The 27,460-nt window shown below is 55.7% G+C and overlaps 1 protein-coding gene across 1 annotated transcript; it reads left to right on the top strand.

Moving 5' to 3' along the window:
• The first annotated feature begins 5 nt into the window (after positions 1 to 5).
• DEAF1 (DEAF1 transcription factor) lies at positions 6 to 26,792 on the top strand. Its single transcript, XM_068148271.1, has 13 exons — positions 6 to 944; positions 2,003 to 2,100; positions 2,996 to 3,125; positions 3,966 to 4,112; positions 5,626 to 5,765; positions 7,251 to 7,316; positions 8,121 to 8,247; positions 13,994 to 14,122; positions 14,796 to 14,924; positions 16,957 to 17,207; positions 22,205 to 22,270; positions 23,943 to 24,032; positions 25,251 to 26,792. Exons 1-13 carry the CDS (start codon positions 683 to 685, stop codon positions 25,353 to 25,355), a joined length of 1,740 nt encoding a protein of 579 aa, XP_068004372.1. The 5' UTR covers positions 6 to 682; the 3' UTR covers positions 25,356 to 26,792.
• Positions 26,793 to 27,460: the final 668 nt, after the last annotated feature.

The raw sequence follows: 27,460 nt of genomic DNA on the forward strand, positions 1-27,460 counted from the left end.
TCTGCCTTCGGGTGCGATCGGAGCGCTCGGCCCGGTTCGGTCGCTTTCGGGCGGATTCGGTCTCTGCCCGCTCGGGTGTCTCCGTTCGAGCCGGCGGAAGGGAATTCGGACGCGATCGGAGAGGACTCGGCCCGGCTCGGCTTTCCACGCTCGCGCCTCCCCCGCCTTCGGGCAGGATCGGAAGAGGCTCGAGCTGACTCGGAATTCTTCGACCCTCTGGGCCGGACCGCTCGGGGACTCGGCCCTGTTCGGGCGGACTCGGATTCCCCCACCCGATCTGTCAGGTATCGCTTCGGGCCGCGCTTCTACGGACTCGGCCGGGCTCATCGGAGCCCTGCCTTGGGATTGGCCGGCCGCACGAAACGCGGGCCCCGCTGGTCGGGAACCGCCGTTCGCCTTCGAACGAGGCCTGGAAAGACTCGGGACACTTCGGGCACCATCGGAAGCGGTTCGGAACCGCTCGCTTCTGCCCGGGGAGCACATTCGTAAGCGCTCGGGCGAGCTCGGCACCGCTCGGCACACCGCCGAAGAGCGCACAAGTGACCTCGGGGGACCGACCCCCGCCCCCCCGCAGCCCTCTCCCGCCCCAGAGACCCTCTCCAGCGGCGTCCGCGGAGGGAAGCGGCGGGTGGTGGGGCCCGCTAGGGCCATTCGGCTCCCCCGCCGCCGCCGGCCGCCTCGGATGGAGGACGCCGACTCGGCGGCGAAGCAGCTGGGCTTAGCGGAAGCGGCGGCGGTGGCGGCGGCGGCGGCGGCTGCGGCAGCCGCAGAGGAACCCGGGCGGCAGCGCCAGCCGCAGCAAGCCGCGGCCTCGAAGGCGGAGCCCGAAGAGGAGGAGGAGCAGGCGGCGGCGCAGGTGACGGTGATGGCGGCAGATGCCGAACACATCGAGATGGGAGCCGAGCCCCTGCCTAACGCCGACGAGGCCGCAACCGCCTTCGCAGGTCAGGGCGGGCGGAGCGCGCATGCGCCGCTCCCCTCAGCGCCGGCGGCTCCAGCGCCTTCCGCTCCTCCAGCGCCACCCAGCCGCCGGGGACGGCGCCGCCTCGGCTCTCACCAGCGTCTGCGGTGCTCCGGGCTGCAGCCGGCAGCCCCCGCTCGGCGCACAAGTGCAGTCATCCCCCTCGGGGCGCAGCGACTCCGAGCTGGGCTGGAATCGCTTTTCCTCCCTGAGAAAAATCACACCCTGCTCCCTTTCACATCACACAGCCTCACGTAAAACGAGCCAGGGCTGCCCTTGCGCATCTCAAGTTGCCGTGCCCCCTGTGTCCCGTCAGCAAAGTGCCCTGACACATGCAGAGTTTCGCAGGCGAGCTGCTAGCAGAGCCCTTCATACCTAGATCCCTATCTCTAGATGAGCTTTCAGTGGTGGTGGTACCCTCAGGCCATGGGTGGTACTGAAATCTCCCTGCTTAGAAGGGTGGGACTTGACTTTAGGTGGACTTGGTGATTTTTAAGAGGTCTTTCCCAACCTTAACGATTCTCTGATTTGGGGTGGGCAGTCCAAAATGACTCTTAAGTTTGGACAGTCTGTCACTGAAGTCAGTGGAAGTATAGGTAATGACACCTTACAAACGAATTTATGGCAGAGGGAGAGCCAGACATTCTCTTGATGTTTTCCAGTCCTCTCTCTTGTAATAAAATGAATCATGCTTTTGGGGTTGGTTTTGGTGGGGAGGGACCTTGAAAGGTCGTTTAGTTCGACCCCTTTGCAGTGAGCAGGGACATCTGCAACTAGACTTAATAATTATTCTTCCCTTAGCTTAATCCCATGCTGATAACTCCTGCTGTGGTCTCAAGGGAGTTAAAAGAGTGTTCAGCCCAAAGCTTGACACAAATTGGAATTGACTGTGTTTATTACAACTTATAGGTGCCCTGAAAGAGAAGGTTAATTGTGAATAGGAAGGCAGAAGGAAATGCAGTTTGGTGGGGTTTTTTTTGCTGCTTCTCAGGCTCTCTGGGTGCAGCAGAGCGTTGACTTTGTGTCTGGTTTGCATTTCAGAAGTCACCACAGTGACAGTAGCCAACGTTGGTGCCTCGGCAGACAATGTTTTCACCACATCTGTGGCAAATGCAGCTTCCATTTCAGGCCATGTGCTGGTAAGTCCTTTCAGCTGAGGCCTCAGCAAACTCCCACCTGTACCTTTCTTAGTGGGAATGAAGAGCTTGCTTTGTGTTTGAGCTGTAGGGAGGTCAAAGAGGAGTTTAGGACTGTATGAAACATTTTCTGAAGCTCCAGAGAGCTAAGAGGAAGATGATGTGACATTACTCTGGCACCAGGTATGGATCTTAGGTCTTTTCTTGTTCTAGAGTGTTCTTGGCTTGACAGGCTGAGAGAGTTGGGGTTGTTCAGCCTGGAGAAGAGAAAGCTCCAAGGAGGCATTTCAGTATCTGAAGGGGCTCTACAAGAAAGCTGGGGAGGGATTGTTTAGAAGGCCTTGTAGCAGTAGGACAAGGGGCAGGGGTTTGAAACTCAGGAAGGGTTGATTTAGATTGGGCATTAGGAAGTTTTTTTACTATGAGGGTGGTGAAGACTGGAAAAGGTTGCCCAGGGAGGTGGTGGAGGACCCATCTGTCAGGCTTGATGGGACTCTGAGCTACATGATCTAGTCAGATATCCCTACTTACTACAGGGGAGTTGGACTAGATGACCTTTAGAGGTCCCTTCAAACCCAGTGCCTTCTGTGCTTCTATTCCATTGCAGCATACAGGCTTTAAGCCACAAAACCACTAGCTGGGGGACATCAGCTTCTTCTTTATCCTGTGGAGAGGCTTCTTTTTGTCTTTCCATCCCCCCCCAAACTCATTCTGTAATGGAACTGTTGGCCTGGAACATCTAACTGTGGCATTTGGTTGGCTGAAACCTCAGAAGCTAACCTAGTAACTGCTGTACTGATGGGAGTTTGAGGGTGCCCTGTGAAGGTTTGGGGGGGGGGGAAATGCTAAAATAAGCCCTGGGTGTTTGATTAACTTCAACTCTTTATTTCTTCTCTAGTCTGGGAGGACAGCCCTCCAAATTGGGGACAGCTTGAACCCTGAGAAAGCCACTCTCATAGTGGTTCACACAGATGGCAGCATTGTGGAAACCACAGGGTTGAAGGGGCCATCAGCACCTCTCACACCAGGTACAAGGCAATGTGTTCTTGAAGCATCACCCTGCTGGAGAGGTTGCTCCTTCTCCACACTAATTGTTTCCAGGATTAGCACAACCCAAAGGTTTTCTGTGCAGAAAATGATGCAGCTGCCCTGTAAGGGTCATTTGTCCCTGTTTGGTTGTATGTGTTGGGAGTAGAAGAGTGCTTAGCTTGTTTGTTTTCTGGCAGAAATACTTTTGATTTGCTTACTCTTTGCCCTCATCCTTGCCAAATAAGCCTCTTGAAAGGCTCTGTTGCTGGGCTGCCCCTTAACCTTTCCACACCCATCCCACCCCCAAGAGCAGATGGTGAGGCTGCTAATAAAAATAGGATTCTCCTACCTCTGCATCTGGGTTCATGGTAAAGGGCCCTTGAAGAGAATTTTCTCCCCATTCATGCCACTTGCTGATGTTTCAGTGCCACAAGAGCTGGTCTCTGTGTTGCTGAGCTCTTTGGTTCACAGCTGCTTGGCCCTTTTTCCCCACACGATGGCAAACCTACAGCAGTCTCAGAAACACCTTCCAGGATCAGCCTCTGGGAAAGGGGAAGAACCAACCAGCTGCAGATAACCACCTCAGCATTTCATGAGCTGTTGAGAGTCTTCCCTACCATGCACTTGGCTTTGTTTTCAGCCCTTTGGAGAACATTCCAGCTGCATTGGGGTTTTTGGTGGTGCACCACAGAACGTGGTGCTGTGGAGAGGTGTGAGCTGCTCCAGTCAACTGCTTCATGTGGTTGCCTGAGCTGAGCATCTCAAGGTGCAGCCAGGTGGGTTTTGGTTGCTGTAACTTTTCTTTTCTTTTCTCTCTCTTGTTTTTATCTTCCCCAAAGGACCACAGTCTCCTCCTACCCCTTTAGCATCTGTCCAAGGGAAGACTGGAACCAAGTACAACTGGGACCCATCTGTGTATGAGAACGAGCTCCCAGTGAGGTGCAGGAACATCAGTGGCATTCTCTATAAGAACAGACTTGGCTCAGGTAACTGCAACCTTCCTAGAAGCCTAGAACTGCTTTGCTTGGAAAAGACTTAAGAGCATTGAGTCTAAGCATTCTCTGACTCTGCCAAGTCTGGTGCTAAACCATGTTCCTCAGCACATCTCTGACGGATGGGGGCTCCACCACTGCCCTGGGCAGCCTGGGCCAGGCCTTAGCAACCCTCAAGGGCAAGAAATCTTTCCTCATGTCTGACCTAAACCTCCCCTGGGGCAACTTGAGGCAGTTTCCTCATATCCTATCACATGTGCCTGGGGAAGAGAGCCTGACCCCCACCTGGCTCCAGCCTCCTTTCAGGGAGTTGCAGGGAGCCAAAAGGTCTCCCCTCAGCCTCCTTTTCTCCAGCCTCAACACCCCCAGCTCCCTCAGCTGCTCCTCCCCAGCCCTGTTCTCCAGACCCTTCCCCAGCTTGGTTGTCCTTCTGTGGACTCACTCCAGCCCCTTCTTGAAGTGAGTGGCCCAGAACAACCCAGGATTTGAGGTGTGGCCTCAGCAGTGCCCAATCCAGGGGGACAATCCCTGCCCTGCTCCTGCTGGCCACACCATTGCTGATCCAGGCCAGGATGCTGGTGGCCACCTTGGCCACCTGGGCACAGCCTGGCTCATCTCCAGCCACTGCCACCAACCCCCCCAGGTCTTTCTCTGCTGGGCAGTTTGCAGCCACTCTGCCTCAACCTGAAGCCTTCATGTGGTTGTTGTGACCCAAGTGCAGGAGCAGGCACTTGGCCTTGTTGAGCCTCCTCCCACTGACCTCTGCCATTGATCCAGCCTGTCCACAATGAATGGGCATGGTTACCTAGAGCAGTGAGAAGCAGCAGATGGGCATGTTTGCTGATGGCTCTTTTGGCCCTGTTTCAGTCTTGAGTTCCTTAGACAAGTGGAGAAAAAATGATTCTGAAGCTTTCATACAATCAATAAGATTGGAAAAGACCTCAGAGACCATCAAGGCCAACCTGTCACCCAGCACCTCCTGACAACTAAACCATGGCTTCAAGTGCCACATCCAATCCCTTTTTGAACACCTCCAGGGGCAGTGACTCCACCACCTCCCTGGGCAGCACATTCCAATGGCCAATTACTCTTTCTAGGAAGAACTTTCTCCTTGTCTCCAGCCTAAACCTCCCCTGGCACAGCTTGAGGCTGTGTCGGTGCTGGTTGCCTGGGAGAAGAGACCAACCCCTTCCTGGCTACAGCCTCCCTTCAGGGAGTTGTAGAGAGCAAGAAGGTCTCCCCTGAGCCTCCTCTTCTCCAGGCTGAACAATCCCAGCTCCCTCAGCCTCTCCTCACAGGGCTGTGCTCAAGACCCCTCCCCAGCCTCGCTGCCCTTCTCTGGACACGTTCAGGAGTCTCAATATCCTCCTTAAACCGAGGGGCCCAGGCCCGGACACAGGACTCGAGGTGTGGCCTAGGCAGTGCTGAGCACAGGGGCAGAATGCCCTGCCTGCTGCTGCTGGCCACACTGTTTCCTACCAGTTTCTTTCCTCCCTTGGTCCTTCAGGAGGCCGTGGGCGGTGCATCAAGCAAGGCAACAACTGGTACAGCCCCACGGAGTTCGAGGCGATGGCAGGCCGCGCCAGCAGCAAGGACTGGAAGCGGAGCATCCGCTACGCTGGCAGGCCTCTGCAGTGCCTGATTCATGTAAGCTTAAGTTTGCTTGCTTCCCTTCTGCTGCTGCTGGAAGGGGCAGGTGGAGTCAGGGCAGAGTCTGCCCCCTGCTGCTGCCCAGGCCTGGGGTGTGGTGGCGCTTTGGAGTTGGGGTTGGGTCGAGCGCTGGGGATGCGAGAGGAGATTTCCTCGGTGTGTTTTCAAACAGCCTCTGCTTGAAGAGGGCTTCCAGCTGGTGCAGGATGGAGTCCACCCACAGCCTCCCTGGGCCACCTGTTCCAGTGTCTCCCCACCCTCACTGTCAGGAATTTATTCCTAATCTCCAGGCTGAATCTCTCCTCTCCCAGCTCAAAGCCATCACCTCTCACAGCAGGCCCTTGTAAAAAGCCTGTCCCCAGCTCTCCTGTAGCCCCCTTCAGCTACTGGAAGGCTCTTCTAAGCTCTTCCTGGAACCTTCTCCAGGCTCAACAAGCCCAACTGTTTCACCTGTCTCCACAGAGAGCTCCTTTACTCAAGTCCTTTACTTCCTGCAAGTCTCCAGGTGCCTGGTGGAGAAACTGGCATTGCCATTGGGCTTAAAGATTGATTTCTGCTGCTGCAGGAACTTGATATCAAGTCCCAAATGCAGAGCTTTCATTTATAGTATCATAGTATCATATCATAGTATCAGTCAGGGTTGGAAGGGACCACAAGGATCAGCTAGTTCCAACCCCCCTGCCATGGGCAGGGACACCCCACACTAGATCAGCCTGGCCAGAGCCTCATCCAGCCTGGGCTTAAACACCTCCAGGGACTGTGCCCCAACTACCTCCCTGGACAACCCATTCCAGGGCTTCACCACTCTCATGGGGAAGAACCTCCTCCTCACATCCAGCCTGAATCTCCCCACCTCCAGCTTCATTCCATTCCCCCTAGTCCTATCACTGCCTGAGATCCTGAGCAGTCCCTCCCCAGCCTTCCTGGAGCCCCCTTCAGATACTGGAAGGCCACAATGAGGTCACCTGGGAGCCTTCTCTTCTGCAGACTGAACAGCCCCAACTCCTTCAGTCTGTCCTCAGAGCAGAGCAGCTCCAGCCCTCTGCTCATCCTCCTGGCCCTTCTCTGGACACCTTCCAGCACCTCCACATCCCTCTTGTAATAGGGGCTCCAGAACTGGAGGCAGTACTCCAGGTGGGGTCTCACCAGAGCTGAGCAGAGGGGGAGGATCACCTCCCTTGCCCTGCTGGCCACACTTCTCCTGCTGCAGCCCAGGATCTGATTGGCTTTGTGGGCTGCAAGTGCACACTGAGAGCTCCTGGTGAGCTTCTTCATTTGAAAATGGGTTGATCTTCCTTCACCCTCATCACAGCCACTCACTCCAGCACCATCATGCAGGGCAGCAGCCCTCTCTGCTACCACACAGGGATAACCCTAGGAGGGAATTGGGGTTTGGAAGCTGGCTGGAGCTTCTGGCAGAATCCACTCCTTCTCTTGGTGGTTTGGGGGGCTCCAGTGCTGACTGTGATCTTCTCCTTTCAGGATGGGATTTTAAATCCTCATGCTGCCTCTTGCACTTGTGCTGCCTGCTGTGATGACATGTCTCTGGTGAGCTGCAGCTTTTACCTCCATTGCCTCCAAATCTCATCAGTCAAGCTGCCACAGCCATGTGTGAGCAGGTCATGAGCACCTTAGAAGTGCTCATGGGTATTAGGGTTGCTTTGTTCATGCTTCATGGAGAAAGGAGGGGGGGGTTGACTCAAATGGCACACTTTTGAGCTGGAAAAAACTGTGAGGAATTGATGTAAGACTCTAAGTTGGATCTGTGTTTTCATATTGAACTGCTTGGGTGGGTTGGTTGCTGGGTTGGTAGGTGGGTGGTGGGCTGGCTGGTTGGTTTGGGGTTTGGTTTGGTGTCTGTTTGTTTCCAAACTGAGGTTAAAGTCTTGAAAGCAGAAGTCTGCAGTTTTGCTTGGTGGTTTGCATTGCTTTTCTGCCATGAGCTGGATGATTTGCTTGTTTCCTAGATCTCAAACTTCCCCTGAGGGCCCCCCTTCTTCCCCTGAGGGGCCCCCTTCTTCCCCTGAGGGCCCCTTCTTCCCCTGAGCCCCATCTTTCCAGTTCTGCTCCTTACCCATCAGTGGGAAGAGGCTGAATTTGTGCCTCTTCAGCAGGAGGGAGCTTCACCTCTTTTTTCCTTCCCCCCTCCTCCCCCCCTGAGTTCTTTTACTGTGGACAACCCAAAGTTTCTTGGCCAGTTGTTGGCAAACCACACATCTTCCACGGGTGGGACCCATGCTGCATGACCTTAGCTGTGTCTGCAAAGGTGAGAGCAGCCCCAAGGCCTCCAGAGAGGTTCCTCAGCTAATGCCTTCTCCTCTTTCTCTTCTCTCTGTGGTGTGTTTTGCCTAGAGTGGCCCAGTCCGGCTCTTTGTGCCCTACAAGAGGAGGAAGAAAGACAACGAGATGCCTGCAACCCCAGTGAAGAAGGACTGCCCCAAAAACATCACTCTGCTTCCTGCCACAGCTGCCACTACCTGTAGGTTCTTCTCTCCTGGTCAGAATTGGATGAGGCATTGCCTCAGCCTAGCTATTGTAGGTCTGTCAGTTGCCCCTGGGACCTGGGCAGCTGAGGGAAGTGTCTTGTTTCCTGCCCCTTCCTCTTCCCTGGGTGTCATAGTATCACAGCATCAGTCAGGGTTGGAAGGGACCACAAGGATCAGCTAGTTCCAACCCCCCTGCCATGGGCAGGGACACCCCACACTAGATCAGCCTGGCCAGAGCCTCATCCAGCCTGGCCTTAAACACCTCCAGGGCTGGAGCCTCAACCACCTCCCTGGACAACCCATTCCAGGGCTTCACCACTCTCATGGTGAAGAACTTCCTCCTCACCTCCAGCCTGAATCTCCCCACCTCCAGCTTCATTCCATTCCCCCTAGTCCTATCACTACCTGAGATCCTGAGCAGTCCCTCCCCAGCCTTCCTGCAGCCCCCTTCAGATCCTGGAAGGCCACAATGAGGTCACCTGGGAGCCTTCTCTTCTGCAGACTGAACAGCCCCAACTCCTTCAGTCTGTCCTCACAGGAGAGGTGCTCCAGCCCTCTGATCATCCTTGTGGCCCTTCTCTGGACACCTTCCAGCACCTCCACATCCCTCTTGTAATAGGGGCTCCAGACCTGGAGGCAGTACTCCAGGTGGGTTCTCAGCAGATCTGAGCAGAGGGGGAGGATCACCTCCCTTGACCTGCTGGCCACACTTCTCCTGATGCAGCCCAGGATCTGATTGGCTTTGCAGGCTGCAAGTGCACACTGAGAGCTCCTGGTGAGCTTTTTGTCCCCCAGCACCCCCAAGTCTCTGTCCTCAGGGCTGCTTTCCAGCCAGTCCCTGCCCAGCCTGGCTTTGTGCCTGGGGTTGCCTCCACCCAGCTGCAGGACCCTGCCCGTGCTTGTGCTGACTCAGTGTCTTGAGCTGCCTTCACTTCCTGTTGTGTAGAAACAAGCCTGCAGGTCGAGCAGGAAGAAGTGCAGCTCTGGACCTCCAGGAGGCTTGGTTTCAAGCCCCTCAGCATCCTTTTGCAGTCAGCAGGAGGTTTCATCTTGTGTTCTGAGAGAGGTCTGAGTGACATTTTCCCCCCCCTAGCTGCTTTCTCAGCCTGGCAGTGCCAGGGAGCTGTGAAATCCTTGATCCCTCCTGGGCTTCAGGTGGGTTCTTCACAAAGGACACGTGAGACATTTCCTCCTGTTGACAGGAGGTTGAGGGGAAGGCTGGCCCTTCACTGCCCTCCAGAAACCCCCACCCTGAGCTCAGCTTTTGTCCTCTAGAAGCTAGTAGGGGGGGGGCTGTGGAGTGTGATTTGTGCTTGAAATCCCTGGAGGAGTAGCTCTGAGCAGCTGGAATGAAATCCATAGCCTGAAAGTTGTTAATGAAGCAGGCAGAAGGTGATGCTTTCATCTCCATATTCCTCTCTAGCACTCAGCTTTGTTACTTACTGGGTTTGATCATCAAACCATCTGTGTGAGGAGAGAAATTCATTTGCAAGCTCATCCAGCTCACACATTCCCTGTCAGGCTCGTGTTTCCTACTGCTCTCATCTGGATGGCAACACATAGGCAGGGAATTTGGGGAGGAAGCAGCAAAGAGCCAAAACAGAGCAGCTAAAATTAGGGTGAGGTGATCAGCAAGAGCAGGAAGAGAATACCCAAGGGTGCTGTAGACTTTGGGGTGGGTTTTTCTCATCCCCCAAAGAGGTTCAAGCTGGTTTGGTATTGGTTTGCTACTGTGAGGGTGCTGTGAGGCAGCCAGGCACCAGTGGTGTGCCCCAGGGATCAGTGCTGGGCCCCATGCTCTTTAACATCTCCATTGATGATCTGGATGAGGGTATTGAGTCCATCAGCAGTAAATTTGCTGATGGCACCAAGCTGGGGGCAGGAGTTGATCTGCCTGAGGATAGAGAGGCTCTGCAGAGGGACCTGGACAGGCTGGGCAGATGGGCAGAGGCCAAGGGCAGGAGATTGAACACATCCAAGTGCCAGGTTCTGCACATTGGCCACAACAACCCCATGCAGTGCTACAGGCTGGGGGCAGAGTGGCTGAGAGCAGCCAGGCAGAGAGGGACCTGGGGGTGCTGGTTGATGGTAGGCTGAACATGAGCCTGCAGTGTGCCCAGGCAGCCAAGAAGGCCAAGGGCATCCTGGCCTGCATCAAGTACAGTGTGGCCAGCAGGAGCAGGGAGCTCATTCTGCCCTGTGCTCAGCACTGGTTAGGCCACACCTTGAGTCCTGTGTCCAGTTCTGGGCCCCTCAGTTTAGGAAGGAGGTTGACTTGCTGGAAGGTGTCCAGAGAAGAGCAACAAAGCTGGGGAGGGGTCTGGAGCACAGCCCTGTGAGGAGAGGCTGAGGGAGCTGGGGTTGCTTAGCCTGGAGAGGAGGAGGCTCAGGGGAGACCTTCTTGCTGTCTACAGCTACCTGAAGGGAGGTTATAGACAGGCAGAGGTTGGTCTCTTCTCCCAGGCAGCCAGCACCAGAACAAGAGGACACAGTCTCAGGCTGTGCCAGGGGAGGTTTAGGCTGGAGGTCAGGAGGAAGTTACAGACCACCCAACCAGGATGAGGCGGCTGATGAGTTGTTCTACAAGCAACTGGAGGCTGTCTCAAGATCATCTGATCTTGTCCTTGTTGGTGACTTCAACCTCCCAGATATCTGCTGGGAACTTAATTCAGCAGGGAGGAGGCAGTCCAGAAGATTCCTGGAGCGAATGGAGGACTGCTTCCTGACACAGCTGTTAAGCGAGCCTACCAGGGGACAGGCTCTGCTTGACCTGCTGTTCTGCAATAGGGAAGGGCTGGTGGGAGATGTGATGGTGGGAGGCTGCCTAGGGTGCAGTGACCACGAGATAGTGAAGTTTTCAATATGCAGGGAGATTGGGAGGAGCACCAACAGAACCTCCACCTTGGACTTCCGAAGGGCGAACTTCAGCCTATTTAAAAAACTTGTCTGCAAAGTCCCCTGGGTGCCAGCCCTCATGAACCAAGGGGTTCAGGAGGGTTGGACCTACTTCAAACAGGAGCTCTTGAAGGCACAGGAATTGGCGGTTCCCATGTGCCGGAAGGCAAGCCGGCGGGGAAGGCAACCAGCCTGGATGAGCAAGCAGCTCCTGGAGGATTTAAGGGGGAAGAGGAGGCTGTATCACCTTTGGAAGGAGGGGAAGGCTTCTCGAGGTATGTTCAAGGAAGCTGTTAGATTATGTAGGAATAAAATTAGGGAGGCTAAGGCCCAGCTGGAACTGAAGCTGAACACCTCAGTCAAAGATAATAGAAAGCATTTTTATAAATATATTAACAATAAGAAGGGCAGGAAGGACCTGCACTCCCTAGTGGACCTGGAGGGGAACACAGTTACTGAGGATGAGGATAAAGCTGAGGTCCTGAACACCTTCTTTACCTCAATGTTTAACAGCAAGGCAGGAGTTCAGGATGAGTGGTCTCCGGAGCTGGGCGTTGGGGTCGGGGAGCAGAGTAATACCCTGGAAATCCATGAGGAGTTAGTTCGGGACCTGCTGAGCCACTTGGATATCCACAAGTCCATGGGACCAGATGGGATCCATCCTAGGGTGCTGAGAGAGCTGGCGGATGTGCTAGCTAGGCCACTCCATCATTTTCCTCCAGTCCTGGCTCACTGGTGAGGTCCCAGATGACTGGAAACTGGCCAACGTGGTCCCCATCCACAAGAAGGGTCGGATGGAGGAACCTGGAAACTACAGGCCAGTCAGCCTGACCTCAGTGCCAGGGAAAGTGATGGAGCAGATTATCCTGGCAGCAATAACTGCGCACCTGAAGGATGGCCAAGGGCTCAGGTCCAGCCAACATGGATTCAGGAAGGGCAGATCCTGCCTCTCCAACCTGATCTCTTTCTATGATCAGGTGACCCGCCTGGTGGATGTGGGGAGGCCTGTGGATGTGGTCTACCTGGACTTCAGCAAGGCCTTTGACACCGTCCCCCACAGCAAACTGCTGGCTAAGCTGTCAGCCCGTGGATTGGACCACTACACTCTGTGCTGGGTTAGGAACTGGCTGGAGGGCCGGGCCCAGAGAGTGGTCGTGAACGGTGCCACATCCAGCTGGAGGCCAGGCACCAGTGGTGTCCCCCAGGGATCAGTGCTGGGCCCTGTCCTCTTCAACATATTCGTTGATGATCTGGATGAAGGGGTAGAGTCAGTCATCAGCAAGTTTGCAGATGACACAAAGTTAGGGGCAGATGTTAGTCAGTTAGAGGGTAGAAAGGCTCTGCAGAGGGACCTCGACCGACTGGACAGATGGGCAGAGTCCAATGGGATGGCTTTCAACAAGTCCAAGTGCCGAGTGCTGCACTTTGGCTATGGCAATCCCATGCAGAGCTATAGGCTGGGGTCGGAGTGGCTGGAGAGCTCCCAGACAGAGAGGGACCTGGGTGTGCTGATCGACAGCCACCTGAATATGAGCCAGCAGTGTGCTCAGGTGGCCAGGAGGGCCAATAGCATTCTGGCCTGCATTAGGAATAGTGTGGCCAGCAGGAGCAGGGAGGTCATAGTGCCCCTGTACTCTGCTCTGGTTAGGCCGCACCTTGAGTACTGTGTCCAGTTCTGGGCTCCTCAGTTTAAGAAGGACATTGAGACACTTGAGCGTGTCCAGAGAAGGGCAACAAGGCTGGTGAGAGGCCTTGAACACAAGCCCTATGAGGAGAGGCTGAGGGAGCTGGGATTGTTTAGCCTGGACAAGAGGAGGCTCAGGGGTGACCTTATAGCCCTCTACAACTACCTGAAGGGTGGTTGTAGCCAGGAGGGAGTTGGCCTCTTCTCCCAGGCAACCAGCACCAGAACAAGGGGACACAGTCTCAAGCTGCGCCAGGGGAGGTTCAGACTCGAGGTGAGGAGGAAGTTCTTCACCGAGCGAGTCATTCGTCATTGGAACGGGTTGCCCAGGGAGGTGGTTGAGTCATCGACCCTGGAGGCGTTCAAGGGGAGATTGGACGTGGCACTTGGTGCCATGGTCTAGTCATGGGGTCTGCGGTGTCAGGTTGGACTCGATGATCCTCGAGGTCCTTTCCAACCTAAGTGATACTGTGATACTGTGAAGTTTTACACAGAGTAAGTGATTGTCCATGGGAGTGTGCTGCCTGGGGAGGTGGTGGAGTCACCATCACTGGAGGTGTTCAGGAGGAGACTTGATGGGGTGCTTGGTGCCATGGGTTAGTTGGTTGGGTGGTGTTGGATGACAGGTTGGACTTGGTGATCTTGAAGATCTCTTCCAACCTGGTCTGGTTCTGTTCTCTTCTGTTCTCCTCTTCTGTTCTCTTCCCCCTGCTGTGTGCACAGGCACCTCCCACCAGCCCAGCTTGCTCAAGGCCTCATCCAACCTGGCCTTCAACACCTCCAGGGAGGGAGCATCCACAGCCTCCCTGGGCAACCTGTTCCAGTCTCTCCTCACCCTCACTGTCAAGAAGTTCTGCCTAATCCCCAGTCTCAGTCTCCCCTCTCCCAGCTCAGATCCACCACCCCTCCTCCTATCACAACAAGCCCTTAGAAGAAGCCCATGGCAGGGGGGTTGGAACTAGATGATCCTTGTGGTCCCTTCCAACCCTGACTGATACTTTAAGTCCCTCCCCAGCTGTCTTTGCAGGTGCTGGAACCTGTAGGTAGTGGGATCTGTGAGCTCTCTGGCTTTGGACTCTCCAGAGCAGGGCTGTCAGCAGCTGAGCAGCCAAGGCCTCCATGCTGAGTGTTAATTCTGAGCCTCCTTCTGCTGTTTGCAGTCACTGTGACTCCTTCTGGGCAGATCACTACCTCCGGTGCCCTGACCTTCGACCGCACCTCCACGGTGGAAGCCACAGCAATCATCTCAGAGAGCCCATCCCAGGGGGATGTTTTCACTGGAGCCACTGGTAAGAGCTCAGGGGGCTGGCTGCCTGACAGCCCTGAGAGGGAGGGCGGGGGGGGGAGAAAGAGTGTGGCCACCCATTGCTACAGGAAGAAGCACTCTGAGTGCTGCAGGAAGGGTTTGATTCCTCAGGAGCTCACAGAGGGACTGTGTGTAACCTCAGTCCTGCCTCTGAGGTGATGCCAGCAGCTTGAAATGCCAGTTGCACAAGAGCTAGAAGCTTTGCCCAGATGTTGCAGCTGCTGAAGTCCACCTCTGCTGCTTTCTAGGGCTTTATGCTCATCTCTGGCATGTTTTCACTCCTCCTGTAGTAATAGCTGTGAGCTCTGCTGAGGGATCTGTCCTGCTCTGAGAGCCAGGGTGGGAGCTGTGAGCTCTGCTGAGGGATCTGTCCTGCTCTGAGAGCCAGGGTGGGGGCTGTGAGCTCTGCTGAGGTATCTGTCCTGCTCTGAGAGCCAGGGTGGGGGCTGTGAGCTCTGCTGAGGTATCTGTCCTGCTCTGAGAGCCAGGGTGGGAGCTGTGTGATGACTCTGAATCCTGTAGTGTGGGATAGAGGCCAGCAGTGACATTTGCCTTCCAGATCTGCAGCAAAGGTTAAAGGTGTGGGTGGGAGAGGCATGGGCAGTGGCTGGCAGCCCTGGCAGGCAGGGACTGATGCTGCTGCTGTTGCTCTGCAGTTCAGGACACCAACGTCCAGCAGCCTTGCCGGGTCAGTCACCCCGAGCCTCACTACCCCAGCTACCAGGAGAACTGCCAGATCTCACCCTTCCCTGAGGCTGCTCTTCCTACAGCTCATCCCAAAATCGGTATGTTGATTGTCCACCCTCAGACACGGTGAGCAGTGCTTCACTTCCCCCTCTCATCTTTCTCAGCACAAGGCAAAAGGCAGAGGCAGGAAAGCCTCTGGCGGTACTTAAGGCTCAGGCAGACAGATTTGCCACTCGGTGAGAAGCTTTTCACTCTCTTCTGGAGTCCTTTGATTTGTGGGGTGCTAGCAGAGGAGGCTGTTGTGATCCTGCTTCTTACATCATCTCACGGTCTCCTGCCCTGCCCAAGTAGGGAAAAGAGAAGAAGAGAAAAAAAGGAGAGAAAGAGGGAGAGGAAGTGGGAGAGCAAGAGAGGAAGAGGGGGAGGGAGGGAAATGAGAGGGGGAGGAAGGGAAATGAGGAGAGAGGGAGGGAGGGAAATGGAAGGAAGAGAAGGAAAGAAGGGAAGGGGGGCCAGAAATTGTTCCTTATCTCCAACCTAAACCTCTCCTGGTGCAACTTGAGACCATTTCCTCTGCTTCTGTCACTTGTTCCTTGGCACAAGAGCCCAACCTCCCCCCGGCTCCAGCCTCCTTGCAGGGAGCTGCCGAGAGCCAGAAGCTCTCCCCTCAGCCTCCTCTCCTCCAGGCTCAACACCCCCAGCTCCCTCAGCTGCTCCTCCCCAGCCCTCTTCTCCAGACCCTTCCCCAGCATGGTTGCCCTTCCCTGGAGCTGCTCCAGCTCCTCAGTGTCTCTTCTTGGAGTGAGAAAAGGCGATGCATGCACGAGGCAAACACCTTCTGTTCCCTCCTGCGGTTTGGCTCTCTCCCAAGCCTGTGCTCTCCCCAGCGTGTGACCTTCCTCAGCGCCAGGGCAGTGCATTCCTGCTCTGCCCAGAGTTAAATCCTGTTAGGTTCAAACCTTACTCACATCTCTGTGTCACTAATTAAAAGGCTGGTTGGGTTGGTGGGGTTTTTTCTCTCCCCCATGGACCTCTGCCAAAGTGAGGGGTAGGAAGCAATTCCTCTTATCAATTCCTCCTTATCAAATACCTTCCTGGGATAAAGATTGTTCAGCTGGGGGGGGAAAGCTCTTCTGCAAACAGCTCCCGAGGGAAGGACCAGGGTTATCTCTTACTCATATCTCAGTGCAAATAGTTCTGCACCACTCATGTGCAAATGGCTGGAGATTAAGGGTTTAATTAAGGCCTTTTGAGCGTGAAATGTCCCTTTACCCCCCGCGGAGGGGGGGAGGAGCTGCCAATTGCTGTCATAGTATCATAGTATCAGTCAGGGGTGGAAGGGACCGCAAGGATCAGCTAGTTCCGACCCCCCTGCCATGGGCAGGGACACCCCACACTAGATCAGGCTGGCCAGAGCCTCACCCAGCCTGGCCTTAAACACCTGGAAGGAGCTGGCAGTGCTGGTGAGCGAGTTTGCCATGAGCCAGCAGTGTGCCCTGCTGGGCAAGAGTGTGCCAGTGGTCTCCTGGGGGTGATGAGGAAGAGTGTGAATAGCAGGCTGAGAGAGGTTCTCCTCCCCCTCTCCTCTAGAGGCAGCCAGCAGTGTGCCCTGCTGGGCAAGAGTGTGCCAGTGGTCTCCTGGGGGTGATGAGGAAGAGTGTGAATAGCAGGCTGAGAGAGGTTCTCCTCCCCCTCTCCTCTGCTCTGCTCTGTTGAGGCAGCCAGCAGTGTGCCCTGCTGGGCAAGAGTGTGCCAGTGGTCTCCTGGGGGTGATGAGGAAGAGTGTGAATAGCAGGCTGAGAGAGGTTCTCCTCCCCCTCTCCTCTCCTCTGCTCTGTTGAGGCTGCACCTGGAGCAGTGTGTCCAGTTGTGGGCTCCCCAGTGCAGGAATGGCAGGGAGCTGCTGGAGGGAGTGCAGCAGTGCCTCTGTTGAGGCTGCATCCAGGCTTGTCCTGCACAGAGCAGCTCTGTGTGGCCGGCTCCCAGGAGGCAGCGCTGGTTAGCCGACAGCTGCCGCACCTGGATCCTAGTTCAGACAATCAAAGAGCCCACCCCAGCACACACCAAACCCCCAGCTTCCTGGAAGTGATCCCCCCCACATTGTGCCTGTTTTCCTTTCTTTCTCTGCAGTGTTGACCTCGCTGCCTGCCCTGGCAGTGCCCCCCAGCACCCCCACCAAAACCGTCTCCCCCTCGGTGGTGAGCAGGCTGGAGGTGACGGAGCAGCGGAGCTGGCTGTACCTGGAGGAGACTGTCAGCTCCTTGCTCACCACAGCCCAGCAGCTGAAGACTCTCATTGAGCAGGCCAAGCAGGCCAGCTCCTCCTTCCGTGAGGCTGCTGTCACCCAGGCCAAACTCCAGGCTGATGTGGAGAGGAAGGAGGTAAGGACGGCAGAGGCGGCGAGGCGGCGCGGCTGAGGGCGGTGTCGTGGCTGGGTGGTGGGTACAGAGTGGGGCTGGCTGTAACTGTGGGGGCCCTTAGGAGTTGCTTCTCAGTGCCTTGAGGGGCAACATTGCCAGGAGAAACCTTCCTGAGTGGCTGGTTTCATGAAGAAAGGCCAAGAGTGTTCTGGGATTCTAGAGCTGGGGGTAGCAGCCCCCACACTGCTGAGGGTAGAGTCCTGAGCTGGAGCTGGGGGCACTGAACCCTGGGGCAGGAAGGGTGATGAATCTTCAGGCCTGTGGTGACTGCTGCTTTACCTGGGCTAGCAAAGAGGTTTTTGATGGCCCAGAGAAGCAGAGAGAGGAAACCTCAGCAAGCTGTGGAGCTGCTGGGGAAGCCAAGCAGCAGGATGGAGAGGTGTCCTGCTGAGCAGTGTGCAAGCACAGCTGGTCTCACAGGAGGCCTGTGGTGAGGCACTGCAGCAATGTTGGTGCCCAGTGGCCCTTTCTCCTCCATAAAGGCTGATCTGCAAGGACTGCCCTGTTCTCTCCTCTTCTCTCTAACTGACACCAGGCAGGGACCCTGGATTCTTCTTGGCACCAGCTTCTGCCTGCACCCCAGTTCTGGCTCCATGCCCTGCTGAGTGTTTTCCCCTTCTCCCCAAACCCAGAGGTGCTGGTATGGACTTGCCCCCATGTCCTGTGAGTGGTCACTGTGGTTGGCATAGAATCATAGAATCAGTCAGGGTTGGAAGGGACCACAAGGATCATCTAGTTCCACGCCCCCTGCCATGGGCAGGGACACCCCACACTAGATCAGCCTGGCCAGAGCCTCATCCAGCCTGGACTTAAACACCTCCAGGGCTGGGGCCTCAACCACCTCCCTGGCCAACCCATTCCAGGGCTTCAGCATCTTCATCCTTGGGTGGTGATTGCTTTGTGCTGGACCAGTGGTGTCCCTGAGAGGTCTGTACTGGGAGCAGTGCTCTTCAGTATCTCCATCAGTGGTACAGGGACATTGGGTGCACTCTCAGCAGGCTTACAGATGATCCACACTGGGTGGTGTGGCTGATAAGACTGAAGGAGAGGATGCCAGCCAGAGGGACCTGGACAGGCTGGAGAGGTGGGGTTCAGTAAGGCAAAGCACAAGGTCCTGCACCTGGGTCAGGGCAATCCTGGATATCAACCCAGGCTGGGGGATGATGGAGAGCAGCCCTGCAGAGGACTTGGAGGTGCAGGTGGGTGAGGAGCTGGGCAGGAGCCAGCAGTGGGCACTTGCAGCCCAGAAGGCCAATGGCAGCCTGGGCTGCATCTAAAGCAGTGTGGCCAGAGGTAGAGAGGGGATCCTGCCCCTCTGCTCTGCTGTGTCCAGCTCTGGGGCCCCAGCACAAGGACATGTCTCTGCTGGATTGGATCCAGAGGAGGCCATGAGGATGATCAGAGGGCTGAAGCACCTCCCTGTGGGGCAGGCTGGGAGAGTTGGGGCTGTTCAGAAGGCTCCAGGGGGACCTCAGAGCAGCCTTTCAATATCTGCAGGGGAGCTGCAGGAAGGCTGGGGAGGGACTGTTCAGAAGGGGCTGTGGTGATGGGACAAGCCTCCAGCTTGCAGAGCTCCTGTGCACTGTCCCTGGGGAGTTAGGCACAAAAGATTGGTTGGGTCACTGCAGCAGAGCCATGGGGCAAAGGCTGTATGTACACCAGATTAAATCCTGATGGAGCTGGGGACTCAGCTCTTCCTGGAAGGGTGACTTAGTGCACAGAGGGATTAGAGAAATCTCCTGGGAGCAGGCTGCTTCCCAAGTGGGGACACAACATTCAGTCCTGTGCCTGTAAATAGTTTGCCTCTGCAGTTTTCACTGAGGGCTGGAGCTGCTCACCCAGCTGAGTGGCCCAGCTCCTGGGGAGGCTGAGGGCCAACACTTCTGACCTGGTATCCCCAGTGCTGTTCCTGCCCACATCCCTCTTCTGACCCTACAGAAGAGAGAGAGCCTCTGACAAAAGGGGAGGGCAAAGCTCTGGGGACAGCACTGCCTTCTCCTGCCCCTCAGGGGGGTCTGAGGTGGCCCCAGGGTTAAGCAGAGTAGAGAAAGAGAGCAGCAAGCATGCAGGAAGTTCTTTGCAAGGGGAGTGATGAAACCCTGGAACAGGTTGCCCAGAGGTGTTTGGGGTCCCATCCCTGGAGACATTCAAGGCTGAACCTGGTGGGGCCCTGAGCATCCTGAGCTAGTTGGAGATGCCTCTGCTGACTGCAGATGACCTTGGAGGGTCCCTTCCAAGCTGCTGCATCCTCTGTGTGTGCCTCTGTGCAGACTTCTGTGCTGCTTTGGTCTCACTCTTGCCTGGAGAGCAGCAAAGTGAGCAGTGAGAGAGCTTCTGACCACAGGGTTACATCCCTGGCTGTGTGGTGCAAGCCACTCCCTGCATTGTGCTTAGCAGTCAGTGAGCTTTGGAGAGCCTTAACCACCCCAGAATGAGGCAGCCTGCTCCCATCTGGCAGCAGCTTGGTTGGCCTGGTTGCTTTGGTTCTGGAGCTGGTTTGAAAGACCTTGAAGTGCCAGACCTAGGACTAGCAGGAGCTGTGCTCTGCACTGAGTGGAGGTTGGGTTTCCTGCCTGGTTAGGAGGCAGTGAGCAGGGCACCAAAGGCTCAGCTGTCTCTCTCAGAGAGAGATTTGCACTTCTGGCCCTGAAGAAGTGGACTAAAAGCAGGGCTGGGTGCTGGCAGTGTGATTTTCATCATCATTCATACCAGGTAAACTTCAGGAGGGGCAGGACACAGGAGCTCACCAAACTCTGGGCCAGAAGGCACTAAGAGATCTTCAGGCAGTGGGTTAAAGAGGTCTCCTGGAGAGACTGGAAGGGGTCAGTGCCAAAGTGGGACAAGGGCTTTCAAATGCAGCAGCCCTCTGGGCACTGCAGTGATGCTTTCAGAGCCCCAGCCCCCTCCAAAACCAGGGTGGGAGATTACAGCAGCTGACAGCTGGGCCATCTGAATTCTTTTTTAGAGAGATTAAATCAATTCAGGGCTAAGAGAGTAGGAAATTACCCTAAAAGGGGTCAGGCCTTTAAGAAATGTAGCTCCATCAAGCAGCAGTGGCCTCAGGACTCCAAAGTGGCAGTGAGCCCAGTGCAGAACTGGAGGTGGTTGGGGTTTTGCACCTGTTTTTAGGGGAAGTCTGGATGTATCTGGCTTGGTCCTTTCTCTTCTCACACCTTGAATCTTGGGTTCAATTTTGGACCTCTTACTCGAAGACATTGAGGAGCTGGAGCAGCTCCAGAGCAAGGCAACCAAGCTGGAGAGCAGGGCTGGGGAGGAGCAGCTGAGAGAGCTGGGGGTGTTGAGCCTGGAGAGAAGGAGGCTGAGGGGAGACCTTCTGGCTCTCTGCAGCTCCCTGCAAGGAGATTGGAGTGAGGTGAGGATTGGTCTTGGTTGGAAGAGACCTCTGAGGTCATCCAGTGCAACCTTCAGGCACCACCAAGGCCACTGCACCATGTCCCCAAGTGCCATGGCCACACATCTCTGGAACACCTGTAGGGATGGGGACTCCACCACCTCCCTGGGCAGCCTGTGCCAGTGCCTGACCACTCTTGCAGCAGAGAAACTCTTCCTCATGTCCAACCTTAACCTCTCCTGGCACAATTTCAGGCTGTCTCCTCTTGTTTTATCACCTGATACTAGGGAGCAGAGGCCAACCCCCACCTGGCTCCAGCCTCCTCTCAGGGACCTGTAGAGAGCAATGAGGTCTCCAGACTGAACAGCCTCAGTTCCCTCAGCTGCTCCTCACAGGGCTTGTTCTCCAGGCCCTTCCCCTGCTTTTTTGCCCTTCTGTGATGCTGATTCCCCAGAACTCTCATGGCTTGGACACCCTTGTGGGGCTCAAAGTGAGCATCGGAGTTTTCCAACCCCAGGATGCTTTGTCTGCACAGTGCTGGGAGCACTGAGGTGCTGTGCCCATGTCTTGCTCATTAGCCTGCTCTTACCTTTCTGCCCAGTAGCAGCACAACTCACAGCCCTTCAGTCCACAGCAAGAGGTTTCCCTCTCACCTCCATCTCTCCTCTGCATGGAATTAGTGTCATGGCTTTAGGAATGGTTTGAGGGCTGGGGTTGCACAGGGCGGGGAGCACAGCCATGTCAGGTCAGAGAGACACCTGTACATTCAGCCTTCAGTCTCCTCAGGCCTGGGCTTGCACTCACCCCTGGATCAACCTGCTTCACCTGAAGGTGGGGCCTGGGCTGCTTGTGGACCTTTTGGCTGTTCCCAGTAAAGCAAATCAGGGCTCAGGTTTGAAGGTCTTGCTTTAGAACTGCTGTCTCTCAGCCCAGCATGGCACAGCAGGAGGAGGAGCAGCACCTGGCTGGAGCTGGACTGGTTCAAAGTGGATCTAAAGTGGACTTCAGAAGTCCTCTCCAGGGGAAGGCTTCATTCAAGCACTGTTTGAGAGCCCTCCTGTGCCTCTGGTAAAAGGAGGAGCAGTGGTTGTGGTTGATGCTGTTTCTAAAGTCCTGGAGGGGGGGTGTTAGTTGTGTCTGGTTTTTACCCTAATCCCTCCAGGCTCTTTTGTCTGCTCCTGGATCAGGCTGACTGGACATGACCCAAACTTTGGCCCAGGAGGATGGCACTTGGCCCTGTTACCCTGGCATTGTCCTCATGTTCCCCTCCCTAACTTCCTGTGTTCTCCTGATGGGGATGCAGATCCCTTGGGGCAGATCAGGCAGCAGTCTGAAGGAGTGGCTGGAGCTGGGAGAGGGAGCTGAGTGAATGCTGCACATAGCTGGCAGTTGGTCACCTCAGGCCCTTACTCACAGTGTTCTTCATCTGCCTCCACCTAAGGGCACAGTGTCCCTCTCCTCTCAGGGCAGAGGTAGCTTCCTCCTCAGCTGCAGCTTTGGGCAAGGACCCTTTCTGTCAGGACCCTCCCCTGAGAGCCCCCTTTTCAAGCCCTCCTGTCACTCCCTGGCTGCAGGCTGATGAGCCTGTGTGTGTGTTTCCTTGCAGCAATATCAGAACCAGTTGTTTCAACCCACAGAAGATGTGGATGGGAAAACAGAAATCATCATCAAGGTAAGCTGGGGATGTCTCATGTTTATGGAATCCCATCACAGGTCATGGAGTGGTTTAGGCTGGAAGGGACCTTAAAGATCATCTAGGTCCTACCTCCCCACCCTGGGCAGGGACACCTCCCACCAGCCCAGGTTGCTCAAGGCCTCATCCAGCCTGGCCTTGAACACCTCCAGGGAAGGGGCATTCACAGCCCCCCTGGGCAAACCTGTTCCAGTGTCTTACCACCCTCACTGTCAAGAACTTCCTAACCTTGAGTCTAAATCTGCCCTCTTCCAGCTTAACCCCCTTGCCCCATCACTGCAAGCCCTTGTCAAAAGATGGCTGGACCTAGATGCTCTCTAAGGTCCCTTCTAACCCACACCACTCTGTGATTCTATGAGCTTACAGCCTCTAGGCCTTTCCAGCTCTGTAGTCTTTCCAGGATCTCCAGGGACACACACACCCCTCCAGTCCCATCCAGGTTCTGCCCACCCAGGATCCCTCTGGGACAAGCTTTGCAAATGCCAAAGAGCAGCTTTAAGCTCCTTGTTTGTGGCCTGAGCCCCACACCCCCTGTACACCAACCCTGCAAACAGAGCCCAGTCAGCAGCTGTGGGCACCTTGGTGAGGTGTGAGCAGAGGGTGTGATGAGCAGAGTGTTAATCAGGGCACTGTGAGGTCTGGAGAAGCAGCTGCTGAAGCTGCAGACACTTTCACAGGGAGAGGCTCTTCCTGTCAGGGGCTGATGTGCTAATGATCTGTCAGGAAATTAATGAGCTGGAAACAGGAGGCTCTGTGAAGTCCTTGTGCTGGTGGCAGTTCAGTGATGTTTCCACCTAAACATCCAGGTTATGTTAATTGCTATCAGTGATGTAAGAACAAAGTGACAGGCCCAGAAGCATCCTTTTGAAGCAGGTGTGATTTCTCAGCCATGTGTCATAGCTCACCTTACTTCTGGGTTTAAGTTCTTGCTCCTGTTACTGCCTCCTAGTTTTCAGGATCCACAGAGTTGTTATGCCTGGAAGAGACCTTCAAGATCATGGAGTCCAGCCCTTAAGCCAGCACTGCCAGGGCACCACTAACCCATAGCCCTCAGAGCTGCATCTCCATGGCTTGGAAACCTCTCCAGAGATGGGGACTGCACCACTGCCCTGGGCAGCCTGGGCCAGGCCTTGACAGCCCTCTGTGTCCAACTTAAGCCATCCCTGGGGCATCTTGAGGCCTTTTCCTCTGGTTCTTGTTTCTTGTTCCCACCTGGCTCCAGCCTCCTTGCAGGGAGCTGCAGAGAGCCAGAAGCTCTCCCCTCAGCCTCCTTCTCTCCAGGCTGAACACCCCCAGCTCCCTCAGCTGCTCCTCCCCAGCCCTGTTCTCCAGACCCTTTCCCAGCTTGGTTGCCCTTCTCTAGACCTGTTCCAGCTCCTCAATGTCCTTCTTGGAGTGAGAAGCCCAAAACTGACCCCAGGAGTTGAGGTGTAGCCTCAGCAGTGCCCAGCCCAGAGGGACATGATGAGCAGAGCAGGTCTCTGAAGGAGGCCCAGGAACCACTGGGCTCCTTTGGTTTGTGCTCTTGTGCTGGTGATATGTTGGCAAATGGAGCTTGCCCACTGTTACCTCGCATCATCTTGGCTTCCTGGTGGTCCCCTTGTTGCTGCTGTTCTCTCTGATGTGGTCTCTGTGCTGTCCCTTTCCACAGCAGTCCTGTGTCAACTGCGGCCGGGAGGCGACCAACGAGTGCACAGGATGCCACAAGGTCAACTACTGCTCCACCTTCTGCCAGAGGAAGGTATCAGCTTCTTTGTGAGTCTGGCAGATCCCATGGTCTGCAGGGGGCTCTCTGGCCCTGCAGGAGCTCTGCCTGCTCAAGAGAGAAATAGCCAGAGCCCATGGTTTGTGAGGGTCAGCAGCTCCAGCATCCCACACCCACCCTGATCCCCCAGCCAGGCTGCAGTGACAGGCCTGTGGGTCAGGGGCAGTGTGTGGATGGAATGGGTGGGGAAGGTGCCAGGAGTGGCACACAGCTCTCAAAGGTGACACCAGAAATGAGGCTGTTCCTCAGGAGCTTGCAGTGACTGTCCTTCAGGAGAGGATTTAAGTCAGGGTTCTGACTCTGGTTTAGTACATTTTCCATGACCTGGCACTGATGGCTTGGACTGGTTTTGAGGTTGAGAATCCATCTTTCTGCTTAGTTTGGTTCCACCTCTGCTACTGACCCAGTGTGGGGTTCCTTTGCTGGCCATAGAAGAGAATCAGAGAATTGCTTGGGTTGGAAAAGCCCTCTGAGATCATCCAGTCCAACCAACAACCCAACACCACCATGGCCACTAGGCTGTGTCCCCAAGTGCCCTGTCCACACATTTCTTGAGCCCCTCCAGGGATGGGGACTCCACCACCTCCTTGGGCAGCCTGTTGTGGTTAGCCTCCTTTGGCCATGCAGTTCAGATCCTCTCCACCACCTCCCTGGGCAGCCTGTTGTGGTTAGCCTCCTTTGGCCATGCAGTTGAGATCCTCTCCACCACCTCCCTGGGCAGCCTGTTGTGGTTAGCCTCCTTTGGCCATGCAGTTCAGATCCTCTCCACCACCTCCCTGGGCAGCCTGTTGTGGTTAGCCTCCTTTGGCCATGCAGTTCAGATCCTCTCCAGCACAGATGGGCTGCAGAACAAGAGGACACAGTCTCAAGCTGTGCCAGGGGAGGTTCAGGCTGGGTGTTAGGAAGAAGTTCTTCACAGAGATTGGCCATAGGAATGTGCTGCCCAGGGAGGTGGTGGAGTCCCCATCCCTAGAGGTGTTTAGAGCCTGGCTGAGGCCCTTGGTGCCATGGTTGAGTTGATCAGATGGTGCTGGGTGCTGGGTTGGACTCCATGACCTGGCAGGTCGATTCTGTTCCACATTCAGGTGCTCCTCAAGCACAGCTCCTGCCAGGGCCCTCTGAGCGTTTTCAGGCTGCCTGCTGCCCCAGAGCCTTTTCTCTCTCCACAACCTGTGCCCCTCTCTGCCCTGGCAGGACTGGAAGGACCACCAGCACATCTGCGGGCAGTCGGCCACGGTGACGGTGCAGGCGGAGGAGGTGCACGTCCCGGGGGCGGTGATGGAGAAGGTGCCGGTCTGAGCGCTCTGCTCCGCCCCTCAGCCCTGCGCCGCCGGCCGGCTCGGCAGCGCCGCCTGCGCCCTCCCTCCCTCCCTCCCTCCTGCGCCCTCCCTCCTCCCGGCCCAGCCTCTGCTCAGCAGCAGCAGCAGCTCTCAAAGACGTTTTGATACTGTCACAGCACCGCCCTCCTCCTGAGCCTCTTCCCAACCTCTGAATCACACAGACTGCGAAGCCTCACCTGGAAGATGTGGATCTGCCTGACTGCAGCCCAGCAGCTGGGAGCCACCCCTTGGCCTGAGGAAGCTCTGAGGTGTCCAGGCTGGAATCTCCACCATGTGGATAACAGTGATCTTCTCATCTCCCTCAGGATGGACCTCAGCAGGTGCTGCAGTCAGACCTGCCCAGTGTTCCCTCCCCCTTCTGCCTCCCTACCTCTTGTTTGCTAAACGAAACACACTTTGGTTTGGGTTATTTAATGGCCTTGAAAGGATCATTACAAGTTCTTGGTGTGCCATGGGAAGGACTTCTGGGGTTTATCTCCTGTGTTCCCTCTGTACTGAGCAGTTTTGGAAGAGGGAGGAGCTTCTGCACCTGAATAAAGAATGAGACACTGGTGAATGAAAGGGAGTGAGAGCAGCAGTGTGCCTGGCAGCCCTGCTGCATCCCATGGCAGCACTGGGGGGAGAGGTGTCACACAGTCATAGACTCACACACCTCTGTGGGCAGGAAAAGCCCTCTAAGGTCAGCCAGTCCAACCCCACCCTGGCCATTAAACCATGTCCCCAAAGTGCCATGGCCATGGTCCTTGAACACCTCCAGAGCTGGTGACTTCTCTGGCAGCCTGCTCCAGTGCTCTGTCACCCTTAGGTAAAAGGAGTTCCTCCTCATGCTTAGATGGAACTTCATATGTTCAAGTGTGTGCCTGTCACCTCTTGTCCTGCCCCTGGGCAGCACTGGATACAGTCTGGTCCTATCCTCCTGCCACCTCCCCTTGGAGTATTGATCCCCATTGATGAACTCCACCTCAGGCTGCTCTTTCCCAGACTGAAAATCCCAGGCTTTTCTCATCCCAGGGGTGCCCAGGCCCCTCAGCATCTTTACTCTGCAGCACCAGAGGAGCCCAGCCAGGACATAGTTGTGCAGCAGGTCTCATCACCTCCTCTGCCTCAGCTGGGGCCAGAATCAGAGCTGGTCCAACCCCAAGCTCTGACAGGGTGGACCTGCACCTTTTGAGGGTGAGGAATTGCTGTTGGAGAGGGACAGCAGCAGCATGCTGGCCTCTTCTGATGGGAATTACTGCTGTGGTGAGAAGGCAGGCATGAAAGGGAGGGGGATGGGAGCAGAAATTACCTGGGTGGAACTGCTGGGAAGGCAGGAACAGGCAGTTCCTTGGGCTCCCTCAGGAGAAATGCTGGCTCCTGCTTCCCAGAGTGACACTTCAGGGCTGTAATGGTTTCTTCTCCCCATTAAACTGCAATTTCCTGTTTGCTAAAACTTCAGGACAATTAGTTAATTGAAAATAGATGGAGCTGGAGTTAAAGCAGCTGCTTCCCAGGATTTGTGCCTCCAGCTGCTGCCCAGCCAGGCTCTGGCCAAAGGGTGCAGAGCCTTGAGGGCCTGAGCTCTTCAGGGGCAGAGCTCACACCCCAGGTACTCTTCAGCTTGCTGGGGCTGCTGCTGGAGGTGATGGGGCAGCAGCTCACACACACACAGAGCATGTCCTCCACCAGCCTTAGTCACAGAATGCATCAGGTTGGAAGGGACCCTCAAAGGTCACTGCACTCAGCAGGGACATCTCTAACTAGAGCAAGTTCCTCAGGGACTCAGCAAGTTTGACCTTGCTTGTCTCCAGGGATGAAGGCTCCACCACATCTCTGGCAACCTCTTCCAGTGCCTCACTACCTTCATTGTGAAGAACTTCCTCCTAATGTCCAACCTAAATCTCCCCTGCTCTGGTTTCAAAGCCATTGCTCCTCATCCTATCCCCACAGGCTCTTCTGAGCAGTCCCTCCCCAGCTTCCAGCAGGTTCCCCTTCAGCTAGTGAAAGGCTGCTCTAAGGTCTCCCTGGAGCCTTCTCCAGGCTGAACAGCCCCAACCCTCCCAAACTGTCCCCACAGGGGGAGGT

The sequence above is a fragment of the Melanerpes formicivorus genome, unplaced genomic scaffold (assembly GCF_026170545.1).
Source record: "Melanerpes formicivorus ecotype bairdi unplaced genomic scaffold, bMelFor1.0.p_v2 SCAF_16, whole genome shotgun sequence".
Lineage (NCBI taxonomy): Eukaryota > Metazoa > Chordata > Aves > Piciformes > Picidae > Melanerpes > Melanerpes formicivorus.